This window comes from Melanerpes formicivorus, unplaced genomic scaffold, assembly GCF_026170545.1.
Source record: "Melanerpes formicivorus ecotype bairdi unplaced genomic scaffold, bMelFor1.0.p_v2 SCAF_21, whole genome shotgun sequence".
NCBI lineage: Eukaryota > Metazoa > Chordata > Aves > Piciformes > Picidae > Melanerpes > Melanerpes formicivorus.
The window spans coordinates 11,217,257-11,243,992 of NW_027142373.1; the positions used below are offsets into that span (position 1 = coordinate 11,217,257).

The following is a 26,736-nucleotide window of genomic DNA, read 5'->3' on the forward strand; positions in this document are numbered from 1 at the left end:
GGAACTAGGCTGGAGTGCTCAGCAGAAGAGCCTTTCAAACAGGGAAAATAAGAAGCAAGCAGACTTTCAAGCAAGGAACAAGGATGTTCACCTGGTCCTAGGGCCAGAGACACCGCAAGAGGTTTAGGCTGGGTGTTAGGAAGAAATTCTTCACTGCCCAGGGATGTGCTGCCCAGGGAGGTAGTGGAGTCACCATCACTGGAGGTGTTTAAGAAGAGCCTGGAGGAGACACTTAGTGCCATGGTTTAGTTGATGAGATAGTGTTGGGTGATAGGTTGGACTTGATGATCTCTGAGGTCTTTTCCAACCTGGCTAATCCTGTATAAGCTGTAAACTGTATAAGAGACCCCTCAGTCTCATCATCCCAGTCCTAGGGGAAGAGGCTTCACACCTACCAAAAGATAAAGGCACACCCAGCAATGGACCAGCCACATTTCCCGTTCTTTGCGTCAACACCCACACTGCAGGCATTTGTTTCCCAATCAAACTGACACACAAAAGGCATTCCCACCACTGGCAAGCCAACTCCTATCCCTTTGGTGAGGCCACATCTGGAGTATTGTGTCCAGTTCTGGGGCCCTCAGTTCAAGAAGGACCCCAGGGAACTGCTTGAGAGAGTTCAGAATAGAGCCACAAAGATGCTGAAGGCAGTGGAACATCTCCCTGCTGAGAGCAGGCTGAGGGAGCTGGGGGTCTGGAGCTTGGAGGAACCTGAAGGGTGTCCTCATTCATGTTGATAAAGATGTGAAGAGTGAAGAGTGTCAGGAGGACAGAGCCAGGCTCTTCTCAGGGATGTCCAATGATAGGAGAAGAGGCAATGGGTGCAAGCCAGAGCAGAGGAGGTTCCATGGGAACATAAGGATAAACTTTTTCCCTGTGAGGGTGCCAGAGCCCTGGAGCAGGCTGCCCAGAGAGGTTGTGGAGTCTCCTTCTGTGGAGACATTCAAAACCCACCTGGATGCACTCCTGTGTGACCTGCTCTGGGTGATCCTGCTCTGGCACAGGGGGGGTTGGCCTGGATGATCTTTCAAGGTCCCTTCCAACCCCTAACATTCTGTGATTAGCAGTTAAAACCAGAGCTTTGTTCACCTTGAAGCCAAAGAAAGTGTCTTGTCCAGAAGCAACGTAGGCCCCGCTCCTGGAGACGACGACACAGGAGACGTTATTGGTGTGGCCGTGCAGGAAGCTCTGCTTCTTGCTGCCCAGCTCTTGAATCACCACAGTGCAGCCCAGGGGATAGAGCAGGTGCTCCTTATCAGGGTGGCAGATGAGGCCACAAGGTACATGTCCTGAAAGAGAAAGGAGTGGAGGCTCCTGAGTTAGTGTGCCCCCAGGGGACCAAGTTGGCCAAGAGCATCCTGGCCTGGATCAGCAGTGGTGTGGCCAGCAGGAGCAGGGCAGGGAATGTTCTCCTGTGCTCGGCACCAAGGAGGCCACACCTTGAGTACTGGGCTGAGTTTTGTGGCCCTCACTCTAAAAGGGACATTGAGCAGCTGGAGTGTGTCCAGAGAAGGGCAAGGAAGCTGGGGAAGGGTCTGGAGAACAGGGCTGGGGAGGAGCAGCTGAGGGGACTGGGGGGGTTTAATCTAGAGGAGGTTGAGGGGAGACCTCATTGCCCTCTACAGCTCCCTGAAAGGAGGTTGCAGTGAGGTGAGGCTTGGGCTCTTCTCCCTAGTATCAAGTGATAGGAGAGGAAATGGTCTGAAACTGTGCCAGGGGAGGTTTAGGTTGGAGATTAGGAAACATTTCTTTCCTGAAAGGGTTGTCGGAACTGGCACAGGCTGCCCAGGGAGGTGGCTGAATCCCCATCCCTGGAGGGGTTTCAAAGATGTGGAGATGTGGTGCTGAGGGACATGGCTTGGCAGCAGCCTTGGTAGAGTTAGAGCAGGGTTGGACTGGATGGTTTTAAAGGCCTTTTCCAATGAAAACAAGACTCTTGATTCTATGGTCTGCTGGCTGGGGGCTGCAGACAAATTTTGTTGCCTGTTTGCCTGAAGGGCACAGACACAGGAGCAGGCTGAGCTCTCCACCTTCTGTATTGCACTCCCTGGGACCATTTGTTCCCCAAGGTTTCACAGAGCCCCAGCATAGTGGGGTTTGGAAGTGACCTCTGGACATCATCCACTCCAACCCCCCCTGCCAAAGCAGGGCACCCACAGCAGCTTGCCCAGCAGCACAACGGCCAGGGCGGGTTGGAAGCTCTCCAGACAAGGAAACTCCACAACCTCTCTGGGTTGGAAGCTCTCCAGACAAGGAAACTCCACAACCTCTCTGGGCAGCTTTTCCAGTCCCCAGAAATCTGTCCAGCAGCACAACCCCAGGCAACCCCTCTACACATCTTGGACCATTCGGTGCTTCCTACAGCTGCCAGGGGGTTGAGCTGGCCCTTCAGCACAGAGGGTTTTCCAGCAGCACCTGCTGAGTTGCAGAGCCCACGTTGCCATGATGTGCATCAAAATTGCTGCAAGGCTCCCAGCTTCCTGAGAAGGTGGTCAGCTGGAGAAGTCCCAGTGTCTACCCCATAGCTGTGGGTCACTGGGGGGTTTATGGCAGTACTTTGTGCAACCCAAGTTGGGTTTACCTTGAAATGAAACTCTTCTCAGTCTCATAAGATTGCAAATTAAGAAAAACACTTAAAAACACCAAAAAATAATCCCACTATTCCACCACATTTTTCCTGCTCTGAACTTTGCCTCTTGGGATGCCAGGCATGGGGAGTGCAGGGAGGTGGGAAGAGGGGTTGGGAATGACCTGCTCCCAGCTGACCCCACAGCACCATGGCCTGCCTCAGACCCATGGCTGCCCCACACCTTCCCCTGTGGTGTCCTGCCCTCCCTTCAACCTGCTCACTGGCAACCTGTGCCCCACAGCTGCCCCCACAGTGCCCTCACACTCTGCCTTCACCTCCCATTACCCCACACCCCCTGGCTGGTCCTGTAGTGCTCCAGACCCCCTCAGCTGTCCCTTCCAGTGCCACACACCCCCTCGCCTGCTCCACCCCAAGTGTCCCAGACCCCCAGACCTGCTCCCCACAGTGCCCTAGACCCTCTCAGTTGCCTGTTCCAGTGCCCAGACCCCCAGACCTTCCCTCCCACAGTGCTCCAGTCCCTCTCAGTTGCCCTCTCCACTGCCCTAGACCCCCAGACCTTCCCCCCACAGTGCCCTAGACCCTCTCAGCTGCCCCTACGATGCCCCAGAGCCCTTAGCTACCTCTCACAATGCCCCCATACCTCCCTTCCACCCCCCTCACGGTGCCCCCAGACTTCCTTTTTACCCCTGTTGGTGCCCCAGATCCCCTCAGTTGCCCTCTCCACTGCCCTAGACCCCCAGACCTTCCCCCCACAGTGCCCCGGACCCTCTCAGTTGTCCTCTGTGGTTACCCAAACCCTCTCCGGCTGCCCCTGTGGTGCCCCAGACCTTCTCAGTTGCCCCCTCCAGTGCCCCGGACCCTCAGACCCGCCCCCCGCCGTGCCCCGGACGCCCTCAGGCACCCCCCGTTGGCGGCCCCCTTGCTGCCCCCGCTCGCGGTACCGTTGTAGCCGATGGCCGCCAGCAGCTGCAGCTGCCCCGCTCCGGCCTGCGCCGCCATGGCTGGGCACGCGTCGCTGTGGCAACCGCTGCCGCGCCCGGCCGGCAGGGGGCGCTGGCCGCCCGCGCCGCCTCGCCCGGAGACGGCGCCGGTCGCACGCCCGGGGCTGGGGCAGGGCCAGCGGACGGCAGCGCCGGGGACTGAAACAGAAAACTCTTTGGGCTGGAAGAGACCTTTAATGTCATCACCTCCAGCCATGAACCCAGCACTGCCAGGGCGACACCAAACCGGGGCCCTCCGCACCACAGCTACACAGCTCTGAAACCCCTCCAGGGCTGGGGACTCCACCACTGCCCTGGGCAGCCTGGGACAGGCTTTGACAACCCTCAAGGGGAAGAAATTGTTCTTCGTGTCCACAATAAACCTCCCCTGGTGTAGCCATTTCCTCCTGTCCTATCACTTGTTGCATGTGAGAAGAGACCATCTCCCACCTGGATCCAACCTCCTTTCAGGGAGCTGCAGAGAGCAATGAGGTCTCCCTCAGCCTCCTCTTTTCCAGGCTGAACACCCCCAGTTCCCTCAGCTGCTCCTCCCCAGCCCTGTTCTCCAGACCCTTCCCAGCTTTGTTGCCCTTCTCTGGACGTACTCCAGCCCCTCAAGGTCCTTTCTGGAGTTAGGAGCCCAAAACTGATCCCAGGATTCATGGTGCTGCCTCACCAGTGCTGAGCACCAGGGGATAATCATTTCTCTGCTCTTCTGGCCACACTGTGGCTGATCCAAGGCAGGATGGAGATGGCATTCTTGCCCACATGGGCACACACTCATGTTCACTTGCTATCAGCTGGCACCCTCAGGTCCTTTTCCACCAGGCAGTTTCCAGCTGCTCTGCCCCGAGCCTGGATTGTTCATGGGATTGTTGTTCTCTGGGTGCAGAACCAGCCCTTGGCCTTGTTGAACCTTATCCCACTGTCATCAGCCCATCTATCCAGCCTGGCCAGATGCCTCTGCAGAGCCTTCTTTCCCTCCAGCAGATCAAGACTCCCACCCAACTTGGTGTAGTGTGCAGTTATGGGAAGGAATGGCTCCTTCCAGATAGGAAGGGGTAGCAGGGCTCAGATGCTGTGGGGCTGAAGCACAGAGGGGCTCAGCCACTGCCCACCTGGGCTGCTGGTGAGGGCCTTGAGCCAGGCTGGAGCTGCTGGTACTAGCTGTCACCCCTTCCCTGGTCCCATCTTACCTGGGCCTCCCAGAGCCATCAGTTTGGTCTCAGCTGACCCTGCTGCAGTCAACTGAGAGCACAGCACAGAGGAAAGATCTCTTCACATCTTGCTACACATTCCCTCAGCCTCCTGACCCCATTCCTTCAACAGCCTGGTTCCAGGGGCTGGTTTTGTTTGTTTGTTTGTTTGTTCATGCTCAAATAGTTTTGAACTTTATTCAGTAATGGCATAAAGCATAAGAAGAAAGGACTGCAGCATCCCTTTCAGCAATGGCAGAGGTGCTCCTCAGATGAGGGCAGTGAGTGCAGCCAGCATGCTGACATCCATTGTGAGTTAGGGCTCTGAGTGGTGGCAGCATGGGCAAACGGAGTGTACAGCCCCAAAGGGACTCTGCCACCACGCTGGAGACATCCACAGCCTGCATGACACAACCCCAGCCCCTGCTCTGTAAGACATTAAACAGGGCTTGCTTGCCCTTGACAAGGAAGTACTCTGAAGACTGCTGAAAGGAGCCCAGGCTGGATTGCTAATGAAGTGCTTTGCATTTCCAGGCATCTCATGCATCCTGTACATGGCTGGGGGGAGAGGGAAAGCAGCCATGTGGGAAGGTGGAGGAAAAGCTGGAGATGAGCTGGCACTGAGCACTGCCAGCCCTGGCTCCAGCCATGTCCTGGGCTGATCCCCAGCAGCATGGGCAGCAGGGGCAGGGAGGGGATTCTGCCCCTCTGCTGTGCTTTGCTCAGACCCCCCCTGCAGTACTGGGGCAGCTCTGGAGCCCTCAGCACAGCACAGGCAGGGAACAGGGCCAGAGAAGGCCACAGCAATGCTGGCAGGGCTGGAAGCCCTCTGCTGTGAGGCCAGGCTGAGAGAGTTGGCCTTGGGCAGCCTGGAGAAGAGAAGGCTCCAGGGAGACCTTCTGGTGGCCTTGCAGTGCTTCAAGGGCTGAGCAGAAAGCTGGGGACAGACTTTGGAGCAGGGCCTGTGGTGACAGGACAAGGGAGGGATGGTTTGAAACTCCAAGAGGGAGATTCAGAGTGGAGAGAAGGAAGAAATGTTTGCCCCTGAGGGTGGTGAGAGCCTGTCCCAGGCTGCCCAGAGAGGTGTGAGCTGCCCCATGGCTGGAAGCATTGCAGGTCAGGTTGGTTGAGGCTGTGAGCAGCCTGCTGTGGTTGCAGATGTCCCTGCTGGCTGCAGGAGGTTGGACTGGATGAGCTTTTGAGGTCCCTTCCAACCTAAACCATTCTATGTTTCCTATGGGAAACATTCAGCTGGACCAGGAGCCCAGCACATGATCACAGGAAGAAAGAAATACTGAGGTCACCCTAGCAGAGCTTTTTAATTGCAGGGAAAGTGTAATTCTGTGGTGTTCTTTCATTTGAGCTCTGTGGGTGAAGGCAGGGCATGGAGGGCTGTGTCTCATCTCCTCATCTACTCTGCAGGCTACAAGCAGTTCCTAGGTCTGCCCCAGAACTGGTACTGTGTGAGCTTGCTGCTCCTGCCCATGTCCTCCAGCCACAGCAGGAAGCAGGCACCAAGGCAGCAGCAGCTCCTGCTCTGAATAGCTCAACATCCATGAAAGAGAAATATATTTGGACATGGGAGAGGTTCTCATCCTGCAGCCAGGATGATGTGGATTTGGTCCCCTCCTGGTGAGGGCTGCTTTTGTCTCACCAAGCTACTGTTTCATGTTCTAAAATGGACATCCCCCATTGTCCTGCCCACAGGGAGCCAGGGCTCAGTGGCCGAGGCTGGTAGGTGTTCCCTGCTGGCTGTCCTACATCAGCACTTGTGGGGAGTGTAGATCTTCAGTTGAAGATGAAAACGAGGAGGCAGGGACTCAGCTGGGGGCTGCTGGTGTGTAGGCACCAGGCAGGGCTTTGCTGGTCAGCAGCTTCAATCATGAGCAGAAAGAGTCTCTCATGCTGTGCTGGATGGTGCTCAATGCCTGGCCCTGGGGCAGTCCTGGTAACCCCCAGTGGCTCTAGGATTCTGCCAATAGACTGAAGGATGGTGCTGGGCTTGGGGCTGTGGGAAGCAGGGACTGAGAGTGTTTCTGGTGAGCTTTGTACCTCAGTGCTGGGCTTTGCCTAGGCTCCAAATCCCACAGCCTGTGCTGTGGTGCCACTGATTTGCCTGTTGAGCCCCAAAGCTGCAAACCTTCCAGGGAGGTGTGAGAAACACCAGCCTGGCCCACCTCCTCTCCAGCACACTAAACTGGGGCAGACTGGGTAGAGTGAGACCTCAGATATCCCCCTCAGTGCCCACAGTCCCACGCCTGGCACCGTGTCGCCCTCCCCACACCACCAGCAGGGCTGACTGTGGAGGGGAGGATGGCGAGTGGAGGTGCCTGTGGCACTGCTGGCAGAGACTGCAGCAGGCAGGCTAGGGCGGTGGCCAGCACAAGAAGGGGTCCCCTGCTCCGTGGGGTGAGGAGCTGTCTCCCCTGGGACCTAGGAGTTTTGAAAGCCCCACACTTCCAAGAGCTGCACCTTGAAGTTCTCCTGGCAGAGTGGAGGGTTGTCGAAGGTCTCGCAGTGCTCCGTGCGGCCCCACAGCAGGTTGGCGTCGAGGGACAGAGCTTGGCCTCCCCCTCCCCCTGCAAAAGCAAGCAAGATGCTTGAGATGTGCTCTCCACACCCAGGCAGGGCCACAGCCAACAGAGGTCTGTCAGGACCGTGCCCATCTCTCAGCTTTCTGTCCTTTGAGCACAGCAGAGCTGGGCTGGGGCTGCCCTGAGCTGCCCTCTCTGCCACTCAGGATGTCAGCGTGGAGGCAGAGCTGCCAGAGAGCTCTCTGCTGGGCAGACAGTGTGAGAGGTTGCCCTGGCAGCAGAGGCTGAATTATTAAACTGCTTGGAGAGCTGGAGAACAAGGGAAGCTCCTTTTGTCCCTGCAGCCCGCTCTCAAGGGCTGGAAGGGAGGCAGAGGCATTTCTCTCTTGCTTTGGTCCTCTGCCAAGCCCATGCCAGCAGTGCTGGGGCACAAAGATTCAACCCCCATGCTCAAGCCTGACCCAGCAGCTGGCAGATCTGCTCTGGGTTACCATGCTTGGCCCTTCCTTGGGCTCATCCCCACCGACATCTCCTCTCCATCCCACGCAGAGCAGAGGGAAGGGGCTGGGAAAGGAGCAGCACCAAAGTGAGTGCCCCTGGCACCTGGGGCTGCCAGAGGCCCTCGGGGGCTCTCAGAGGGAGCATCCTTGTGCAGCTTGGCACTCTGCTGCCAGCTCGAGGAAGAGGAAGCTGACCTCATCTTCCCCAACTTTAAAGGACCGTCCTAAAGCAGGAGGTCTCTGCCTCTGGAGGCAGCTCAGAGCTTCCCCCTTGGGCCCGGCAGAGGGGGGAGCCCGCTGCTGGATAGTTACCGATGATGATCCCCTCCCGGGAGCCGGCCATGAACATGGAGGCTGTTTTGGAAGGCAGCAGGAAGTGCCTGATGGCCAGGAAGGGGGAGAGGCGACCTCTCCTCTGCGGCGTGGGCACGGTGAGGTGGTTGGAGCTGCGGCTGGGGCACTCTGGGGAGGAGCTGAGGAGGGCGGAGGGCGAGGGGGAGGGCGACCGCTGGCGTGAGCGGGGCACAGCCTTGGCCAGCTCCGGCTTCTTGATGAACACCCACTCGTACCTCTCCGTCTGGGGGCGCACCTGGGAGGCAGGAGAAAGGTGGTGAGCCCTGCCCCCTGGGGCATCTTCTGCACTGCTGGGGAGAGGTGGTGCTGCCTGGCCAGCTGGCTCGGGGGGTGCCAGGCTCAGACCCGGAGCAGGGAAGGCACAAGGTGCCCAGCAGTGACAGAGCTGCTCTAGGGGTGCCTGTGCCTGAGAAGTTGGGTTTGTCTTCCCCAGCCACTGGCCAGGATGGGCAAACCTGCGCTGCCCACGTTACCAGGTGGGTGCAGGATGGATGCTGGATGGATACCAGATGGACATTGCCCATAGGGTCTCTTGGATCAGCTCAGCCTGATCCTTACTCAGGAACACCAGGGATGATTGGGGAATGCTCCATCCAGGAGCTGACCTGAGCAAACAGGGCAGAAGCCAAGCCTCACACACACTGCCCCACTGTCATCCCAGGAGGATGCTCCAGGCCTCACTCAGGGTTTCTGCACCTTGCCTTGGGGGCTTGAAGCAAGCCAAGGCAGGAGCTTGCTCTCCACTTGCTCTGATCCAGCAGCTTCTCCTGCTGCTGTCTCCTGCCAGAGCTAAGGGGCAGCAGGGTGGCTGTGAGAAGGAGGCAGCTCGGTGCCACCAAGCTTGGTGGTGTGGTAAGGGGAACAGTAATGAGGAGACAAAGCCCTCAGTGCAAACCCAGAAGAGAAAGGTGACTTACAGTGAACACAAAGCACTCCCCTGTCCCAAAGAAGCCTGCTGTTGCTCCACTCTTTTTCCTTTCACTCCAGTCAGAGGAGAGAAACGCCCCACACACCTTTGGGAGAGAGCACAGGGACCTGTCAGCTGGGGCTGGAGCAAGGCACTGGAGGTGTCTTCAGGAGATCCAGGGTCCTGTGAGGTCCCCAGGGGAAGTGGAGAGCCACATCCTGCTGCCCCAGCTGCATCCTGCACTGGGCAGTCACTGCTGATCTGCACCTGAGTCCACTCAGCTTCAGTGCCTAGCTGGGGGCTCTGGGAAGTTTGGGGGTTGCTCTCTGGCAGCAGAGGTGGTTGCAGTGAGCTGAGTGCTGGTTCATACATTCACAGATCCACAGATTCACAGAATGGTTTAGGTCAGAAGGGACCCTAAAGATCATCTAGTTCTAACCTCCCTGCCATGGGCAGGGACACTTCCCTGAGCCCAGGTTGCTCAAGGCCTCAACCAGCCTGGCCTTGAACACCTCCAGAGAGGGGACACCCACAGCCTCCCTGGGCAGCCTGTTCTGGTGATTGAGCAGGGCTGGGCTGGCCATGCTTGTGTCTTCCTGGGCTGGGGAGCAGGAGCTGTGCCTCCCACCCCCCAGCCCACTCCATCCCCTAGATATGGAAAGGAGTAACTGTGTCTGGGAGTCCTTGTCCTCAGCTGGCCCCTGGACAGTGCAAGGTGGTTGCCTGTTGTATGAATCTTCAGAGAAAATGGGTTTGAAGGGACAAAGCCTCAGGGAACACACTTTGTTTGCAGCCTACAAGGCTTTTAACCAGCCCCAGGAATTCTTCTAGGCTGAACCTGGTGTGAATGTCCTTGACTTGACCATGGCTGGAAGGGACCTACTGAGGGGTGGGAACTCGTGCCTGTCCTTGGCACTAGCTAAGGAACAAGATGAGCTAAAACATGTAGGAAATGAGGTTTTAAAAGTCACCTTCTCCTGTCTGGACAAGGCCCTAAGGGGTGGCAGGGTGTTTATCTCCACTGAAGTGTCAGGCTGGGGAAATCAGGGCTGCTAAGTCAATAAAGCTTTGGGATGCCTGAGCAATTTCCAGGACTTGCTTCCGCCGTTAGATGAAGAGTGGAGAGATAAACGTGGGGGTTGTGAGCCACTCTCAGTCCCCAGGAAGAGGTCTCTGCAGCTATTTCATGACTTTGAGATACACTAGAAGCTGTCCTCATTTCTCCTCCATTTCCCCTGTGTGGCTGCTCTCGCAGTCAGGGAGACATCCTGGCATTTAATGCACCGAAAGCAAGTCCTGGCTCAGGCAGAGCATCTGCTGACTCCAGGAAAGTCTGCTTGGCAAGGACTTCGTGATTTAGGTTGTGTTTGCAGTAAAAAAGGATACTCAAAACCTTCCTCCACCTCACTGCCTCCTCCTCTGCTTCCCTTGGCAGCACCTTTCAGAGCAGCCTGTGTCTAAGGTGGCTCTGGGGTGCCGGTGGGGCGGTTTGCTCTCCCTTGGGAGCTGGGACAGAGGAACCACACAAGCTCCATGGCTTCTCCAAGAGGTGCTGGTGGGGTCAAGCACCCTGTCCCCTTCCCACATCAGCAGCCACTGGGAAATTCTCTGGCTGGGAAACACTCACCTCTCCCTCTGTGGTTTTTAAGAGCAGCACTGTTGGTTCATAGCCTTCACAGCAGGTGTAGAACCTGAGGAGACGGACAAGGAGGCTGGTGGGCAGGGGTCTGAGACCCAGGAGCTGTGTGCCACGCTAAAACCCCAGGGTGTGCAGCAAGCACAAGGCTGTAAAGGGCAGTGGAGAGCACTAGCAGCTCTTCTCAGCTTATTGCCATGCTGGCAGTTGGCCCAAGGGAGCTGGTGGAAGGACAGCAGCAGAAACCCATCATCACAGAGCATGAGCAGCTTCAGTGTTTGTGCAGGAGCAGGGAGGAGCTGGCTTATGAGGCCTCTCAAGTCATCACTTTTGTTTGGTGAAGCAGGTAATAGCTCAGATAAATCCAGACACTAAGTCCTCCCACCCTTCCCTTGGGCACCAGGCTGGGGAGAGGATGCTTCATGGGGGGAGTTTCCCAAACGAGTTTGCTTTTAATCTGGCTGTGTTTCATTTGTTGGGCTCTGCTGCCTTGGAAAGGTGCAGGCTGGGGCTGCACCATGGGCTCCTGGTGGCCTCTCATGGGCTGGGGGAGCATGTTTGTGGTGTTAATGAAGACATCACCATTTGAACACCTGAGAAGTGGGGTGGCATGGGCAGCTCCCAGTCCCTGATGGCCACTGCCCCTTCCTGGTCGGCAATGAGCTGCATTTCAGCTGAGAAAAGCCTCAGTACTGAGTGCTGTGGGGCTGTCCCTGCTTCCCCCTGCAGCCTTCACTCCATAGCTATGGAGTCACCAGCCCCTAGGCTGTCTCCAGCACCAACACTGCTCTGCCTACTGCAATTTTGGGCACTGGCCATGGCACTTGGGCTCTCTTAACTTGCATTTAGAGGGTTTGATGGCTACCCCATCACAGGATGCATTCATGTGCCCCTGCCCTGAGCTCTGCCTGCTCTGTGAGTGCAACCTCCCAGCTTGACATGCTCCTACAGAGGAGCAGGTTTGGGTTTTTTCTGCCTGCAAATATTCATGCAAAGGCATCCCCAGCCCACTGGAAGCCTTTGTGCTGCTTCCTGGTGTGAGAAGTCAATGCTGAACTCATTTTCCAGCTCTGTTTTGGTCTGCAGCACTGGGTGCAGCATCCAGAAGCTGCCCTGTGCTCCGTGCTGCTGGGAGGGAGCTGGAGCCCGGGGGATGGTATTTGGGCTGGACCAGTGTGCCCAGCACAGCATGGCACATGTGGGCATCCCCATGCAGCACATCTGCCAGGCTCAGAGTTCTCCATGCAGTGCTGAGTTGCTGACTGCCATCTGACTGAGCCTCAGTCTCTCCCTACAGCCAGCAAAGAGCCAGACTGCACTCAAGATCTTCAAACAAGCCCATAAGAGTCCCCAGGAGACCTCGGATGTACCCCTGGGACACTACACATTGGTTCTTCTTATACCACCCAACTCTACCCAGTCTTGGGCCTGACCCATCTGACCCAACCTGGAGTGCAGGTGATGCTTTACCTCTGCAGGCTGCAGCCATCTTCAGAGGTGGAGAAGAGCAGCAGTGGTGGGAAGAGGGAGAAGCGCTCGGGGATCCAGGACCAGATGACTCGCATCTCCTGAGCCGTCACGATGCTGGAGCTGAAGTTCTGCATGTCCACAGCCAGGTGGAAGGACTGCCTGTGTGAGAGAGGACACCCATTACTGCCAAGCTAAGGTGCCTACCTGCTTCTAGGGGTGCAGCCCCCCATACCTCAGGCTCTGCCATGCCTTTTGCATCACGAGCTTTGTGTTGCCATGACAGGCTCTAATTGCACAGTGCCATCTGACAGCCCCCCCACAAATGAGGTACCAAACATAACCAAAGCTGTGGGAGATACCTGAAGCTCCCTTCCTCGGGTGTCAAGAGGGAGGGGCCAGGCTCTGCTCAGTTGCACCCTGGGATAGGCCAAGGGGCAATGGATAGAAACTCCAGCACAGGAGGTTCCACCTCAACAGGAGGAGGAACTTCTTCCCTGTGAGGGTCCCAGAGCCCTGGAGCAGGCTGCCCAGAGAGGTTGTGGAGTCTCCTTCTCTGGAGCCTTTGCAGCCCCATCTGGATGTGTTCCTGTGTGACCTGTGCTGGATTCTATGGTCCTGCTCTGACTGGGGGATTGGACTTGATGACCTTCGAAGGTCCCTTCCAACCCCTAACATCCTGTGAGCCTGGGATCCTACGGTCCTTCACGTTGTGTCTCCACTGTAACTCCTATTTTGTCTGCTTAGCCTCAAGAGCTGGCAAGCAGAGAGGTGTCCTTACCTGCTCTGCACCATGGTTATGCCCCTCTCCATTAACGCCTTCCTGTTGGCCATCTGGAGCAGCCAGATCTCCTTGCGGGAGAACAGCCGGATGCCAAAGGCTCTCTCCAGGAGTTTGTCCACGGTCACATGGTCAGCAATGTTCTGCACGAAAGCCTGCAGGTCTGCCTTGATATCTGTGCCTTCCAGCTCAGAGGAGGTCACTGAGAGCCTGTACTGCTTCAGCAAGGCCAGAGCAATACGGTACAGCACCTTCTGCCCCTCCAGCAGGTAGACATCAAAGACACGGATGGCGTACGTGAAGGGCAGGTCGTGGAAGAGCCAGGATAACCACTCCGAGTAGACCTCAAAGATGTTCTCAGAGGAGCTGGCGATGAGTTTGTGAGCTGCTGGGCAATGCTTGTTGGCCAGGTCCCCAAAAGTCATGCAGGAGGCCTGGTGGGCCAAGAAGGACTGGTCGATGTAGCTGGCTTGGGGAGCGTTGCTGGCGATGAGGCGAGAGATGTTGCCGAAGCACTGAGCTTCGTCTTCGCTGTAGTGCAGCAGCAGAGCCACCAGGGAGGGCAGGATCGGGCTGTAGGTGATGTCAGGGAAAAGGTGGCCCACGCAGATGAGGATCTTCTTCAGGGCAGTGACCCCTTCCAGGCTGAGGCAGTAGGTGGGCATGGAGCAGGCCTCCAGGAAGTCGGGCAGGGGGTGGGAGCTGACGCTCAGCTTCCCGAAGAGCCGAGCAGCCACGTCCCTGTAGACGGCGGCGTCCGGGGTGACGAGGCGGCAGCTGACCTGCTGCAGCAGCTGCTGGTACACCTGAGCCCTCAGCGAGCGGCTCCCTGCCCAGTACCCTTCCCTGGCCAGCTTCTTCAGCTCCTTCAGGGGCCTGCTGAGGATGTCTCCGGGGATAGGCGCCTCTTGCTCCTGGTCTGGCATCCTGTCCCAGTCCACAAACTGTCCACAGCCCAGGCAAGAGGAGGCATCGATGTCCCAGGTGTCAGTCTCAGAGGTGATCACCACGGTGACTGGAGATCATAGAATCAGAGAACTGTCAGGGTTGGAAGGGACCTCAAGGCTCAGCCAGTTCCAACCCCCCTGCCATGCCCAGGGACACCTCACACTACAGCAGCTTGCTCACAGCCACATCCAGCCTGGCTGCAAACACGTCCAGGCAGGAGGCTTCCACCACCTCCCTGGGCAACCTGTGCCAGGCTCTCACCACCCTCCTCCTCCTCCTCACATCCAATCTCTATCCCCCATTTCTAGTTTTGTTCCATTCCCCCCAGTCCTATCACTCCCTGACACCCTCAAAAGTCCCTCCCCAGCTTTCTTGTAGCCTCTTTCAGATCCTGGAAGGCCAAACATCTCTGCAGGACAAAGACCTTTTGTTCAACCCGGTTCAGTGCCCCAGCTGATGGTCTTTCAAACCAGCTGGCAGTGCTTTGAAGTTTTTGGTATTTCAGTAGTTACTCTCCCCACTACAAAAGGAAGGTTCTCAAGAGGCTTTGAGTGGCTGGAGCTCCTCACTCTGCCCTCATCTGCTCACATGAGCTCAGAACCTTGGTGAAACTGCTCCCCAGGGGCTCCCAGAAGTGTGGGGCCAGGTAGCACCTGGCTGTGAGGGCTGCTTCTCCTCACCATGAGGGACTTTGCACCCCTTAACAAGCATCTGACTTGCCAGCCTCTGATCTGCTTGGAGGGAGGTGCAGAGATCAGGGACACTGTCCCCATCCCCCGTGGATGACGATGGGACAGCAGCATCACACCACAGAGGATAATGCACAGCTTAGTCCCAGCCCAGCTCTGCGAGGGTGAGGAGGGACCTCAAGGCAGTACAGGCTCAAGTGATGTCAGCATGGCCAGGAAGGACCATTTACATCGTGTTCCCTTCCGTGGGGAACAGAGCAGGGCAGGGGACAATGTCCTATGTGGGTCTGGCAGCCCATGACCAGGGTGCTACGAGCCCAGGTTGAGAAGGCAAAGCTGGTCTCAAGTGCTTTCCCTCTCTCTTACAGCCTCCTGCCAAAGTTTCACCTCCAGCCCCTCAGATGCCACAGAGATTCTGATTCTATGATCATGGAATGGTTTTAATTGGAAAAGACCTGTAAGATCATCCAGCCCAACCTGCTAACCCAGCACTGCCAGGTCACTGCTACACCATGGCCCTCAGCACCACATCTACACAGCTTTGAAACCCCTCCAGGGATGGGGACTCCACCACTTCCTGGACAACCTGTTAGAGGGTTTGACAACACTTTGGGGAAAGAAAGTGTTCCTTATGTCCAGCCTAAACCTCCCCTGGCACATGCCATCCTATCACCTGCTGCTAGGGAGAACAGACTAAACCCCACCTCACTCCAGCCTCCTTTCAGGGGACTGTAGAGAGCAATGAGGTCTCCCCTCAGCCTCCCCCAGCCTAAGCAACACCAGCTCCCTCAGCTGCTCCTCCCCAGCCCTGTTCTCCAGACCCTTCCCCAGCTTTGTTGCCCTTCTCTGGACACACTCCAGCCCCTCAACATCCTTTTTGGAGTGAGAGGCAAAGTGCAAGGAGAAGGTGCTGCAGTGAGAGGGGCTTGCCAAGGTGGGAAGGCTGATCTGCGGCATGACAAAGTGTCCCCGTTCCCCGGGGGCCACCGTATCCTTGGAGAAATCCCTGCTGGGAAGCATCTGGGAAGCCCCTTGGAGACAGCCTGGTCCCCGGAGGACGCTCGGGGAAGGCTCCCGCAGGCAGCAGGGCGGCAAGGCTGTGGCAGCCGCAGCCTGGGCTGGAAGAGCAGAGCTTGAGCTCCTCCTAGAGAGCGGCGAGCGGCATTTCCCGGGGGCTGCAGCAGAGCTCGGCTCCAAAGCCTCACCAGGAGACAGGAGCTGCCTGCACCCGGGCCAGTTCTGCTGGGCAGTGATTAATTGGCAAGGGCAAATCAATTAGTGCACGTTAATTCCCTGAGATATTTGTCTTGGGGAGTCCCGTGTGGGTTTGCACTAAACCAAACCACTCTGCCGTGGCCCCATGGGGACCTGGGGGACAGCAGGGTCCTGGCTCTGTCCTGCGTGGTGGCACGTCAAGTGGGTCTGGCTGCCTGGGCTGCTCCCAGACTGGACCCAGATCTGCTCACTGCTTCAGTTTGGTCCCTGCTCAGGTTTAGCCAAACCAGCAGATCAGGTTCAGCCCTGCTTCAGGGAAAGGGCAACAGCTTTGAGCCAGTGCTGCCCAACTCCCTGCTTTGAAGTCAGACAGATCCTGAGGCCAGGCAGGCAGGCTCTGGCCACAGGAAGCAGGCTCTGGCCACGGGAAGCAGGCTCTGGCCACGGGAAGCAGGCTCTGGCCACGGGAAGCAGGCTCAAACACACTCTGGGGATGAAGTGAGGCTGTTTGCATGGTCAAGGTGCCCAAATTCACCTTGTCCTTGTGGCTGGCCTCATCACAACCATGCTGTCCTGCCTGAAATGCTGAGGAGCATCAACCCAACCAGCTGCTGGTGTCTCAGCCTGGGGTTCTGGCTGCTGACTCCAGCTCTGCCCGCCCTGGGACATGCCAGGGGTGTTGGGGAATCATAGAATGGTTTAGATTGGAAGGGACCCTAGAGATCATTTACTCCAACCCCCCTGCCATGGGCAGGGATACCTCTCAACTAGGGCTGGTTCCTCAAGGCTTCATCCAACCTGGCCTTGAACACCTCCAGGGAGGAGGCATCCACAACCTTTCCAGACTCAGAGTCTCACCAGAGTCTCACCACCCTCGTACTGAAGATCCAGTCTAACCCTAGCCTCTTGGGTCTGCTCCAGCCTCTTTCCTGCACTGGCTGCAGCCTGGCACAAGCAGGAGCCTCCTGCATCTTCCCTGGTGTGAGGCAGAATCACAGGCTCATAGGACTGTCCAGTCTGGAAGAGACCTTTGAGATCATCAAGTCTAACCACTGGTGTGGCTGTGCCCTGGCCGTCCCCAGCTGCACTCGCTCACCTTGCCCAGCGCCTGTGTTGTCATCCTCAGTCGGCTCAGCCGTGGGGAAGTCAGCAGCTGCCCCCCCGGGGGACCGGGGCACGTTGAGCCCCACCTGCAACATCTGCCCAGGCTCCACTGCACTCACCCGGCAGATCCTCTCTGTCCCCATCCCCTGCCCTGCCTTTTAAGGCGAGTGCCAGCCCGCCTGCCCGGGAGGTTTATTTGGTGTAAACAGGAGGAGGGGTGGAGCAGCTCCTGTGCCCACGTCGCCGACTGCTCCCCCAGCTGCGCACCGAGCCCGGGCAGGGGCTGTAAACAGCCCTGGGCTGCGATAGGCATCGAAGCAGCAACAGCGGGCTGTGACGTTCCCCAAGGATAACCTTGGCTTCCCCGCTGGGGATGCACTACCTTTGCCAGCCCCACGGGGCAGGGAGGGTGCCGTGGGCCTGCCCCTTCACCCGTCCTTGAAGCAAGGAAACGTCAGCAGCTGATGGGTTCTCAACCGCTTCCCACTGGATGAGTCCCAGGGGAGCTGGAAAGAGAAGCAGGGCAGCAGCAAGGGCCGGGGGCAGGGGGACAAAGGAGAAATCAGGGCCGTGAGGATTGAGTGACAGCTTTCTGCAACCGCCCTGTGTGCCTTCAGGGAGGCTTTTTGGGGTGGGTGTGCCAGGGCTGTGCCAGACGTGTTTGTGGCACTTCTTGAGACTTGGCTGAGAAAAGAAGGGCCTGGAGCAGCTCTGTGAGGAGCAAAGGCTGAGAGCCTCTGGGGCTGAGAGCCTGCAGAAGAGCAGCCCCGAGGGCAGCTGAGCAATGCTCAGCAAGAGCCAAAGAGTGAAGGGCAAGAGGCTGAGGCCAGGCTCTTGTCAGTGGTGCTCAGGGTCAGGACAGGGGACCACAAATTGGAACCCAGGAGGATCCATCTGAGCAGGAGGTGTCAGGGTACTGGAGGCCTGGAGCAGACTGCCCAGAGAGGTTGTGGAGTCTCCTGGTGTGGAGAGCTTCCAAGCCCAGCTGGGCATTGTGCCCCTGGGCAAGCTGCTGTGGCTGCCCTGCTTGAGCAGTGGGCTTGGACTGGGTGATTCCTAGAGGTCCCTTCTAACCTTCACCATGGATCCATCTCTCATTTGAAATGATTGTTACTGATGAATTTCAGGTCAGAATGCTTTGCAGAATCACAAGGACCTTGTACTTAGAGCCAGAGGAGTTGAGTTGGAGCAAATGTGCCCTCGAACAGAGGAGAGATGCTCCCAGCAACACCACACACATCCAGCATCACTACCTGGAGAACTCATAGTTCAGGCTGCACTTAGAAGTCAGCATTTTTGAGAGGCATGGGAAATAGTTAAAAGATTGGGGTTTTTCCCTTCAAAAACATCTTTTACTGCCTGAGCTGTGGGTCATCCCTGCCTTGCCTCCCTGCCTGCACTTGCAGAGCACCCCTGAGCATCCCCTGGCGCCAGTGGTCTCAGGGCATTTCCCAAGCAAGAGTGGTCTCTCTGCAGACCCTCTCCATTCCAGATGAAGCACCTCCTCCCCCATGTGCCAAAATCTGACAGGAGCAGCACAACTCTCCTGTTGTCCCTCTCCTCCCTTTGCTCCTGGCAAGTTGGGACCCTGAGGAAGTGAGGGTGAGGGGCAGTGCCAGGGAGGGCCCCACCTGGATAGGAGGGAGCCAAGGGGCTGGTTCCCAGGGGGAGGCTCCTGCTCTACACCCAGAACCCAGCTCCATGAGTGTCTCAGCTCCACACACCTCATCCAAAGGTGCAGGTGACGACCCTCAGCTCCACTCCTGGGGATCCCCACCCCACACTCCACTCTGGTCCCCAGTGCTGAGGGGTCATTTATTCTCTCTCCAGCTAAACCCCTTTTGCCCAGGGTGCTGCTGCCTTTCCTCAGGACCTTGTTGGGTGCCTTCTGGCTGGCTTTTTCTAGGCCAGTGGATGCCTCTCCCTGCCAGACCAAACCACCTCTGAATCCTCCTGCAGCCCCTCCAGCTGCTGACCTGCTCCATGTCAGACGCTCTGCGCTGGGAGAAGGCAGTGAATTAGGGATGGCTCCAAATGGATTCTTGCTTCATGCCTTTTTAATGGCCCAAGTATGAAATATGCAGAGCCTGCCTGGCCTCTGGATGAGCCACGCAGCTGAAGGCCATCAATGTTTCATGCCCACGAGAGGAGCCAGCCCGACTGGCACGTGCCAAGAGGGCTGGTGAGAAGAGCTCTCACCCTAGGGATGGAGCCTGCACTGGGGGCTGCCAGGGTCAGCAGAGCTCCCTGAGCTGGCCCACACTGCTTTACCTTGTTCCCAGGACACTTCTGGCATGTGGGTGCTCCTCTGTCCTGAGCACTTGTTTCAAGAGAATGTGTCTCAGCCCCTCTGCCACAGATTGCCCTGCAGCAGGAACAGGATGTGTCCCCTGCATGTCTTAATGCCCTACGCAGCTGCTTTGGGGGCAGGTGTGACATGAAGTGGTGTCTGAGGGTGCTCAGACACTTCCCCAAACCAGCCTTGCGGGTGGCTTTGCTCCAACAGCACTTGCTCCTCCTTACAAGTGTGGCTCCTCTTGCTCTTTGCTCAAAAGCCACCCCAGATCCAGCCAAGGGGCATCACCGTTGGGTCCAAGTGTTTGGCAGGAGCACAAAGGGTGTGGTAGTTGGGCCCAAATGGTCACCAGGAGCATGGCAGCTGTTGCAGTTGGGTTCCAGCATTCATCAACGGATGTAGCAGTTGGGGTGAAGTGCTCTCCAGGAGCACAATGGGTGTTGCAACCACCTGTAAACCTGCTGATGAGGATGTGCTTGTTATGAGGGCCGTGTTATGAGGGCAATAAACCATCTCTATCAGTGCCTTGCCGCTGCTTTTTGGGCACCTGCTCATAGCTGCACTGATTTGCGTCACCAGACACACCCAGAGAACAGAGGAGAGGCCAAATCCTGGTGGAGCAGGAGTGGGAAAGGCTCTTTGGGCTTGGACAGAGGCTGTTGTAAAAGCAAAGGCCTGCAGAGCCCTTCAGAGCCAAAATATTGACAGTGTCAATACCCAGCATCACCCAGCTTCCTGGCAGCCTGCCTCTGCCTGCTGCTGCTGCTGCAGGGGGACAGGGACGAGGGGCACAGGGACGAGGGGCACAGGGATGGACAGGATGGGGATGAAGATGGAGGGGTTGGAGGTTAACAGGACAGAGATGAGTGCCATGGGAATGAAGGGAACAGGGATGAGTGAGACAGGAGGCACAACAGGAATAGGTGGGATGGAGACGATTAAGACAGAGTTGAGTAGGACTGGGACAAAGAGCACAGGGATGAGTGGATTAAGGATGAAGAGGGCAGGGTTGAGTGGCACAGTGATGAGGGACACAGGGACATCGGTGTGGGCAGGGGAGAGCAGGGGGAGACGGTGACTGTCACCCGCAGACAGGAGGTGGGGCTGAGGGCTCGGAGTGAAGGGGCAGCGGCGGTGGGGAAGGCAAAGGCAGCACCAGGGAGAAAAGGCCCCGGGGAGGCCGTGGGGCTGGAGCAGCCCCGCCCGAGGGGGACAGCTCCTGGCGGTGTGCGGAGGTGCCCGAGGGCTGCGGGCAGGAGCTTGCATAGGGCTTTAAGTCTCTGCAGCCCGACCCCGTCCCGCGCCTAGTCCTGCGCCCCGCGTCCGGCGGCTGCGCGCGGCGCGGTTTGGCCCTCGGCGGCCGCCGTCCCCAGCTGAGAGGCGGAAGCGCAGGGCTCTTCCGGCCGGCGGCGGCGATGGCTCCGGACCCCTGGTGAGTGCCGGCCCGGCGGCGCCTGGTCCAGTTCTGCGGGATGGCTGCGCTGCCGCTGCTCGCAACCGGACGGCCTGTTGGGCCTGGCGGGGCGCGGACCTGTCGGTGCCGCGGTGGAGGCGAGCAGCGCTGGCTGGAGAGATCCACCGAGCCGGAGGGCTGCGAGCGGCGGAGCCGGGGTCGGTTGGGACAGGGTCCCGGGCTGTGCACTCCCAGCCCGCCCGCCGCGCAGGGAAGGGGCTGCCTTTCCCTACAAAACGTATTTTGCCCCCCAAAGCTTCTTTTCGTTCAACTGAAGAAGTGGGGTGTAATGCAGTGGTGGCTGCCGCACCTGCTGCGGGCGAGCGCAGGCAGCTTCCCCACAAAGCGAGGCCGAAGCGCGGTGCTAAGGGCCGAGGGGGTCCGGCCGGGTGGTGCTGGGGCTCAGCTCCGGGTTCTCCTTCCCCCGCAGGCTCTCGCTGTACGATGCTGCTTGTCAGGTCGCCCAGGAGACCGCGGAGAGAATCCAGGAGCGTAACCGGTACCAGAGGAACGGGGAGAGCTCTGCCAAGGTACTGCTCTGACAGCAACTGGGGTGTGTGTGTGTGTGTGTGTTTGCTGTCAGCATGGAGAGTTTGCTCTAGACTTTGCTTTTACCAGCTCTAAACACTGGGTAAGCATTAAATTTGCAGGAGCCAGCTGTGTTCAGGAAGCTGCAAGTGCTGAGTTTCCTTCCTCCCCAGCTGCAGAGGGAAGTGGATGCTGCCAAGTGACATAGCTGGCACCCCACAGCCCACCTTAGTGCAGGGAGCAGGCTGTCAGGACACTGCTGCTGCCAGCTGGGTGTCTGCAGGGGGAAAGTTCCATTTGATGCCAGGAACTGAATATTTATTGTGCTAACACAGGCCAGCAGTGTGCCCAAGTGGTCAGCAAAGCCAACAGCATCCTGGCCTGGGTCAGCAATGGGGTGGCAGCAGAGCCAGGGCAGTGATTGTCCTTCTGTAGTGAACATTGGTGAGGCCACACCTCAGATCCTGGCTTCAGTGTTGGGCTGTTTGGCACAAGAAGAACATTGAGGTGCTGGAGTGTATCCAGAGAAGGGCAACAAAGCTGGGGAAGGTTGTAGAGAACAGGGCTGGGGAGGAGCAGCTGAGGGAACTGGGGGTGCTTAGTGTGGAGAAGAGGAGGATGAAGGGGGAGATCTTCTGGCTCTCTACAGCTACCTGAATGGAGCTGGAGCCAGGTGGCAGCCTGTAGCTTCTCCCAAGGGTACAACAAGCGTTAGGACAAGAGGAAATGGCTTCAGGTTGCCCCAGGGAAGGTTTAGGTTGGGTATAAGATGCAGTTTCTTCCCCAAAACATTGTGAAGGCCTGGCCCAGGCTGCCCCATCCCTGGAGAGCTTTCAAAGCTGTGTAGCTGTGGGCCATGGTTTGGTGGTGCCCTGGCAGCGCTGGGTTAAATGTTGGAGTTGATGAGCTGGAAGTTTCCTTCCAGCCAGAGCTATTCCACGATGCTTGTAGGCTTCCATGAAGAAAACAAGAACACCACCTCTAAACTAACAGTAGCTGTTCAGTGCCACAAACCCAGCCTTGGGTTTAGCAGCCACGAGTCTTGTCTGCATGCAGTGCTGCTGCTTTTGCAACAGGAGAGGAGGGGAAGCCGTGGGAGTGTTGGGCACACGCTGCCTACCGCTCGGGGCTGTCGCTGCCAGGAGCTGAGCTGGAGCCTCAGAGGTGCTGGGATGCACGTCAGCCTCTGCATAAAGACTTTCCCCACAGGGCTGGTTTGCTTCCTTCCTGTGGATCAGGAGTTTTGCAGCCTTTTTTTAGCTACCTTTCTAACAAAATAGCAGGCTGGAGTTAAATATGGATGAGAAGCAGAAGCTGGAGCTTCCCCTGGCAGATTCCACTCTCTGCCTTTTCACACTTTCCTGTTGAAAAAAACCTTGCTGTAGAGAGCTTCTCAGGAGGCTGCTCCCTTCAGGACTAAAAGTCTTGTCCTTTCCTTCAAGCAGCACAGGAACCTGCTGGGTTGCATACCTGAGGGGTAATGCTGTTAGCTTCTCCCCTGCCTGTGCTGATGTGTGCAAGCCCTGGAGTTATTTACATCATTAAACCCCCGCTGATTTGTTTTGTAGGCCCTGCTCCTCTTCACAGCAGGGCTGCCATGTGCTGCTGGGTCACTGAAGCTTCTTTGCTGATAGCTTTTAAAATCAGATGTCATTTTTGGAGCAGTGGTGAGGAGAGCTGTGTGGGGTTTGGACAGCAGTCAGGGCTGCTTAATGAGTGACTTGGCCTGAATGGTGAAGAGATTTCAGGAGGCACAGATAAGGGGCGGGGTGAGAGAAACATGTAGCATCATAGAATGGTTTGGGTTGCAAGGGACTTCCAAAGGACATGGCACTTGGTGCCATGGTCTGCTAGGCAGGAGGTCTTGGGTGACAGGTTGGATTTGATGATCTTTGAGGTCTTTTCCAACCTTGTTGATTCTGTGATTCTAAAGGTCATCTGCTCCAATCCTCTGCACTCAGCAGGGACATCCCCAATTAGATCAGGTTGTCCAGAGCTTTGTTGAGCCTGACCATGAATATCTCCAGGGATGGAGCCTCAACCACCTCCCTGGGCAACCTGTGGCAGTGCTCCACCACCCTCATGGTGCAGAACTTGTTCCTGACAGCCAACCTAACTCTGCTCTGCTCTAGTTTGAAGCCATTGCCCCTGGTCCTGTCCCTGCAGGCCTTTGCACACAGTCTCTTTCCATCCTTCTTGCAGCCCCCTTCAGGTACTGGCAGGCTGCTATTAGGTCTCCCTGGAGCCTTCTCTTCTCCAGGCTGAACACCCCCAGCTCCCTCAGGCTGTCCTCATAGCAGAGCTGCTCCAACCCCCTGATCATTTTCATGACCCTCCTCTAGGCCCAATCCATCAGGTCCATGTCCTTCCTGTACTGAGGGCTCCAGACCTGGCTGCAGTACTCCAGCTGAGGTCTCACCAGAGCAGAGCAAAGTGGCAGAATCACCTCTCTGGATCTGCTGGGTTGAGAGGTGTGTTTAGAGGTGGTGATGAAACAGCCTGTGCTCAGGATGGTCACAGGCTCTCAAGAGGTCAGGAGTTGGAAGGGACCCAAAGAGATCATCGAGTCCAACCCCTGTGCCAGAGCAGGAGCACAGAGTCCAGCACAGCTCACACAGGAACACATCCAGACAGGCCTTGAAAGTCTCCAGATAAGGAGACTCCACAACCTCTCTGGGCAGTCTGTTCCAGTGCTCTGGGACCTTTAGGGTAAAGAAGTTCCCCCTTGTGTTGAGGTGGAGCCTCCTGTGCTGCAGCTTACATCCCTTGCTCCTTGTCCTGGCGATGATGCAGTGGCCATGCTTAAGCAACTGCACCATGAGAGTAAGCTGTAGCACAGGTGAGGTGAGGTATCAGAAATGGCACAGCACCAGCAGGCTAATAAAAAGCTTGCTGCTTCACCCCTCTGCATTTATAGAGGGCAAAGGTCTCTGTTTGCACCCCTGCAGCCCGTGACGTGTCCCAGCCCACCCCCAGCCGCTGTGTCGGTGCCACTCGAGGCCTTCCTCTCCCAGGCTGTGTTTTATGGCAACAGCACGTGGGTGGCTTCACTCCTTCACAACATCATTTGTTCCAGGCCCTGTGTTTTGCAGGGCCCTGTTTGCCTGTCATCCATTAACAGTGAGGGGTGAATGTTTGGCAGGGCTTGGTTCTACTGCAAACAAGTCTCTGCCGGGGAGGGAGTTGTTTCCATAACAGAAGTGCACCTTGAGAAAGCCCTGGCTGAGCAGCCTCCTGCTCCTGTGACTTCTCAATGTTTTAAGGCAGGGGGAAAAAAATGCTAATAATAATAACTAAAAAGAAAAGGGGAAAAAAAACCCCAAGGCCTTTGTACAGCATTGGCCTGGCAGGGAGAATGTAAACAGGTCTTTGTTTTTACAGTATGTGGCTATTAGCATGGCTGAAAGAAAACCCCAAACCCTTACTGCTGAGGGGGAAAAGAGAGCAGAAAATTTAACATGGAAAGAGAGGAGAGAGAGAGGGGGAAAGAAAACCCCAAACCCTTATTGCTGAGCTGGAAAAGAGAGCAGAAAACTAAACATGGAGAGAGAAAGGGGGGAAAAAAACCCCAAACCCTTATTGCTGAGGGGGAAAAGAGAGCAGAAAACAGGGAAAGAGAGGAGAGAGAGGTGGGGGGAAAACCCCAAACCCTTATTGCTGAGGGGGAAAAGAGAGCAGAAAACTAAACATGGAAAGAGAGGAGAGAGAGGAGGGGGAAAAAAAACTCCAAACCCTTATTGCTGAGGGGGAAAAGAGAGCAGAAAACTTGATCTGGAAAGAGAGGAGAGAGAGAGGGGGAAAAAAAACCCAAATCCTTATTGCTGAGGGGGAAAAGAGAGCAGAAAACTTGACATGGGAAGAGAGGAGAGAGAGAGGGGGAAAAAAAACCCAAACCCTTATTGCTGAGGGGGAAAAGAGAGCAGAAAACTAAACATGGAAAGAGAGGAGAGAGAGAGAGAGAGGGGTCAAAGAAAACCCCAAACCCCTGTAGGGAAAGATTTCAGGCTGGCACTTACCCATGTGTGGACTCCATCGTTTTCCTCCAGTCCTGGCTCACTGGTGAGGTCCCAGGTGACTGGAAAGTGGCCACTGTGGTCCCCATCCACAAGAAGGGCTGGAAGGAGGAACCTGGAAACTCCAGGCCTGGCAGCCTGACCTCAGTGCCAGGGAAAAGGATGGAGCAGATTATCCTGGAGGCAATAACTGCACCTGAAGGATGGCCAAGGGCTCAGGTCCAGCCAACATGGATTTAGGAGGGGCAGGTTCTGCCTCTCCAACCTGATCTCCTTCTATGCCCAGGTGACTGCCTGGTGGATCTGGGGCAGGTTGTGGATGTGGTCTGCCTGGACTTCAGCAAGGCCTTTGACACCATCCCCCACAGCAACCTGCTGTCTAAGCTGTCAGCCCCTGGCTTGGACAGCAGCAACTCTGAGCTGGGTTAGGAACTGGCTGGAGGCTGAGCCCAGAGAGTGGTGGTGAATGGTGCCACAGCCAGCTGGCAGCCAGGCACCAGTGGTGTGCCCCAGGGATCAGTGCTGGGCCCTGTGCTTTTTAACATCTTCATTGATGATCTGGATGAGGGCATTGAGTCAGTCATCAGCAAGTTTGCAGATGACAGCAAGCTGGGAGCAGATGTTGGTCAGTGAGAGGACAGAAAGGCTCTGCAGAGGGACCTCGACTGACTGGACAGATGGGCAGAGTCCAACAGGATGGCATTCAACAAGTCCAAGTGCCAGGGGCTGCACTTTGGCCACAGCAACCCCAGGCAGAGCTACAGGCTGGGGTCAGAGTGGCTGAGAGCAGCCAGGCAGAGAGGGACCTGGGGGTACTGGTTGACAGCAGCTGAACATGAGCCAGCAGTGTGCCCAGGGGGCCAAGAAGGCCAATGGCATCCTGGCCTGCATCAGGAACAGTGTGGCCAGCAGGAGCAGGGAGGTCATTGTGCCCTGTGCTCAGCACTGTTTAGGCCACACCTTGAGTCCTGTGTCCAGTTCTGGGCTCCTCGGTTTAAGAAGGACATTGAGAGACTTGAAGGTGTCCAGAGAAGGGCAACAAAGCTGGGGAGGGGTCTGGAGCACAGCCCTGTGAGGAGAGGCTGAGGGAGCTGGGGTTGCTTAGCCTGGAGAAGAGGAGGCTCAGGGGAGACCTTCTTGCTCTCTCCAACTCCCTGAAGGGAGGTTGTAGCCAGGTGGGGGTTGATCTTTTCTCCCAGGCACCCAGCATCAGGACAAGAGGACACAGTCTGAAGCTGTGCCAGGGGAGGTTTAGGCTGGAGGTGAGGAGAAAGTTCTTCACTGAGAGAGCTGTTAGCCATTGGGATGTGCTGCCCAGGGAGGTGGTGGAGTCCCCATCCCTGGAGGTGTTCAAGAGGGGATTGGATGTGGCACTTGGTGCCATGGTTCAGTCATGAGGTCTGTGGTGACAGGTTGGACTTGATGATCCTCAAGGTCTCTTCCAACCTCAGTGATACTGTGAGACTGTGACTCTGCTACAGGGAGATGAGCTTAAAGCTGCTGCTGCTGCTGCTGTCTTCTTTTTCCCCCCTTCCCTCTAATGGT

The 26,736-nt window shown here is 56.9% G+C and overlaps 2 protein-coding genes across 2 annotated transcripts in view; one reads left to right on the forward strand and one right to left on the reverse strand.

Annotated features, from left to right (window-relative positions):
* Positions 1 to 7,108: 7,108 nt before the first annotated feature.
* Positions 7,109 to 17,010, reverse strand: LOC137447743 (TBC1 domain family member 24-like). Its single transcript, XM_068151604.1, has 7 exons — positions 16,894 to 17,010; positions 12,946 to 13,960; positions 12,168 to 12,326; positions 10,689 to 10,752; positions 9,072 to 9,167; positions 8,113 to 8,389; positions 7,109 to 7,345 (listed from the first exon to the last, which is right to left on the reverse strand). The coding sequence occupies exons 1-7, from the start codon at positions 16,994 to 16,996 to the stop codon at positions 7,200 to 7,202; spliced, it is 1,860 nt and encodes a 619-aa protein (XP_068007705.1). The 5' UTR covers positions 16,997 to 17,010; the 3' UTR covers positions 7,109 to 7,199.
* A 3,593-nt stretch (positions 17,011 to 20,603) lies between these two features.
* STX8 (syntaxin 8) overlaps positions 20,604 to 26,736 on the forward strand; it is a 169,554-nt gene continuing 163,421 nt past the window's right edge. Inside the window, exons 1-2 of the mRNA XM_068151605.1 lie at positions 20,604 to 20,629; positions 21,081 to 21,180. Of these exons, the coding sequence (XP_068007706.1) occupies positions 20,613 to 20,629; positions 21,081 to 21,180 (117 nt within the window). The 5' untranslated portion in view covers positions 20,604 to 20,612. The remainder of the gene's footprint in view (positions 20,630 to 21,080; positions 21,181 to 26,736) is intronic.

Bases quoted from the DNA above. Each gene is read 5' to 3' on its own strand.
- LOC137447743 (XM_068151604.1), bottom strand. From the start codon at position 16,996: ATGTTGCAGGTGGGGCTCAACGTGCCCCGGTCCCCCGGGGGGGCAGCT. The intron at 12,327-12,945 runs GTAAGGACACCT...TCTCTCACACAG, and splicing joins ATAACCATGGTGCAGAGCAG to GCAGTCCTTCCACCTGGCTG. The intron at 8,390-9,071 runs GTAAGTCACCTT...CCTGCCTCCCAG, and splicing joins GGGAGTGCTTTGTGTTCACT to GTGCGCCCCCAGACGGAGAG.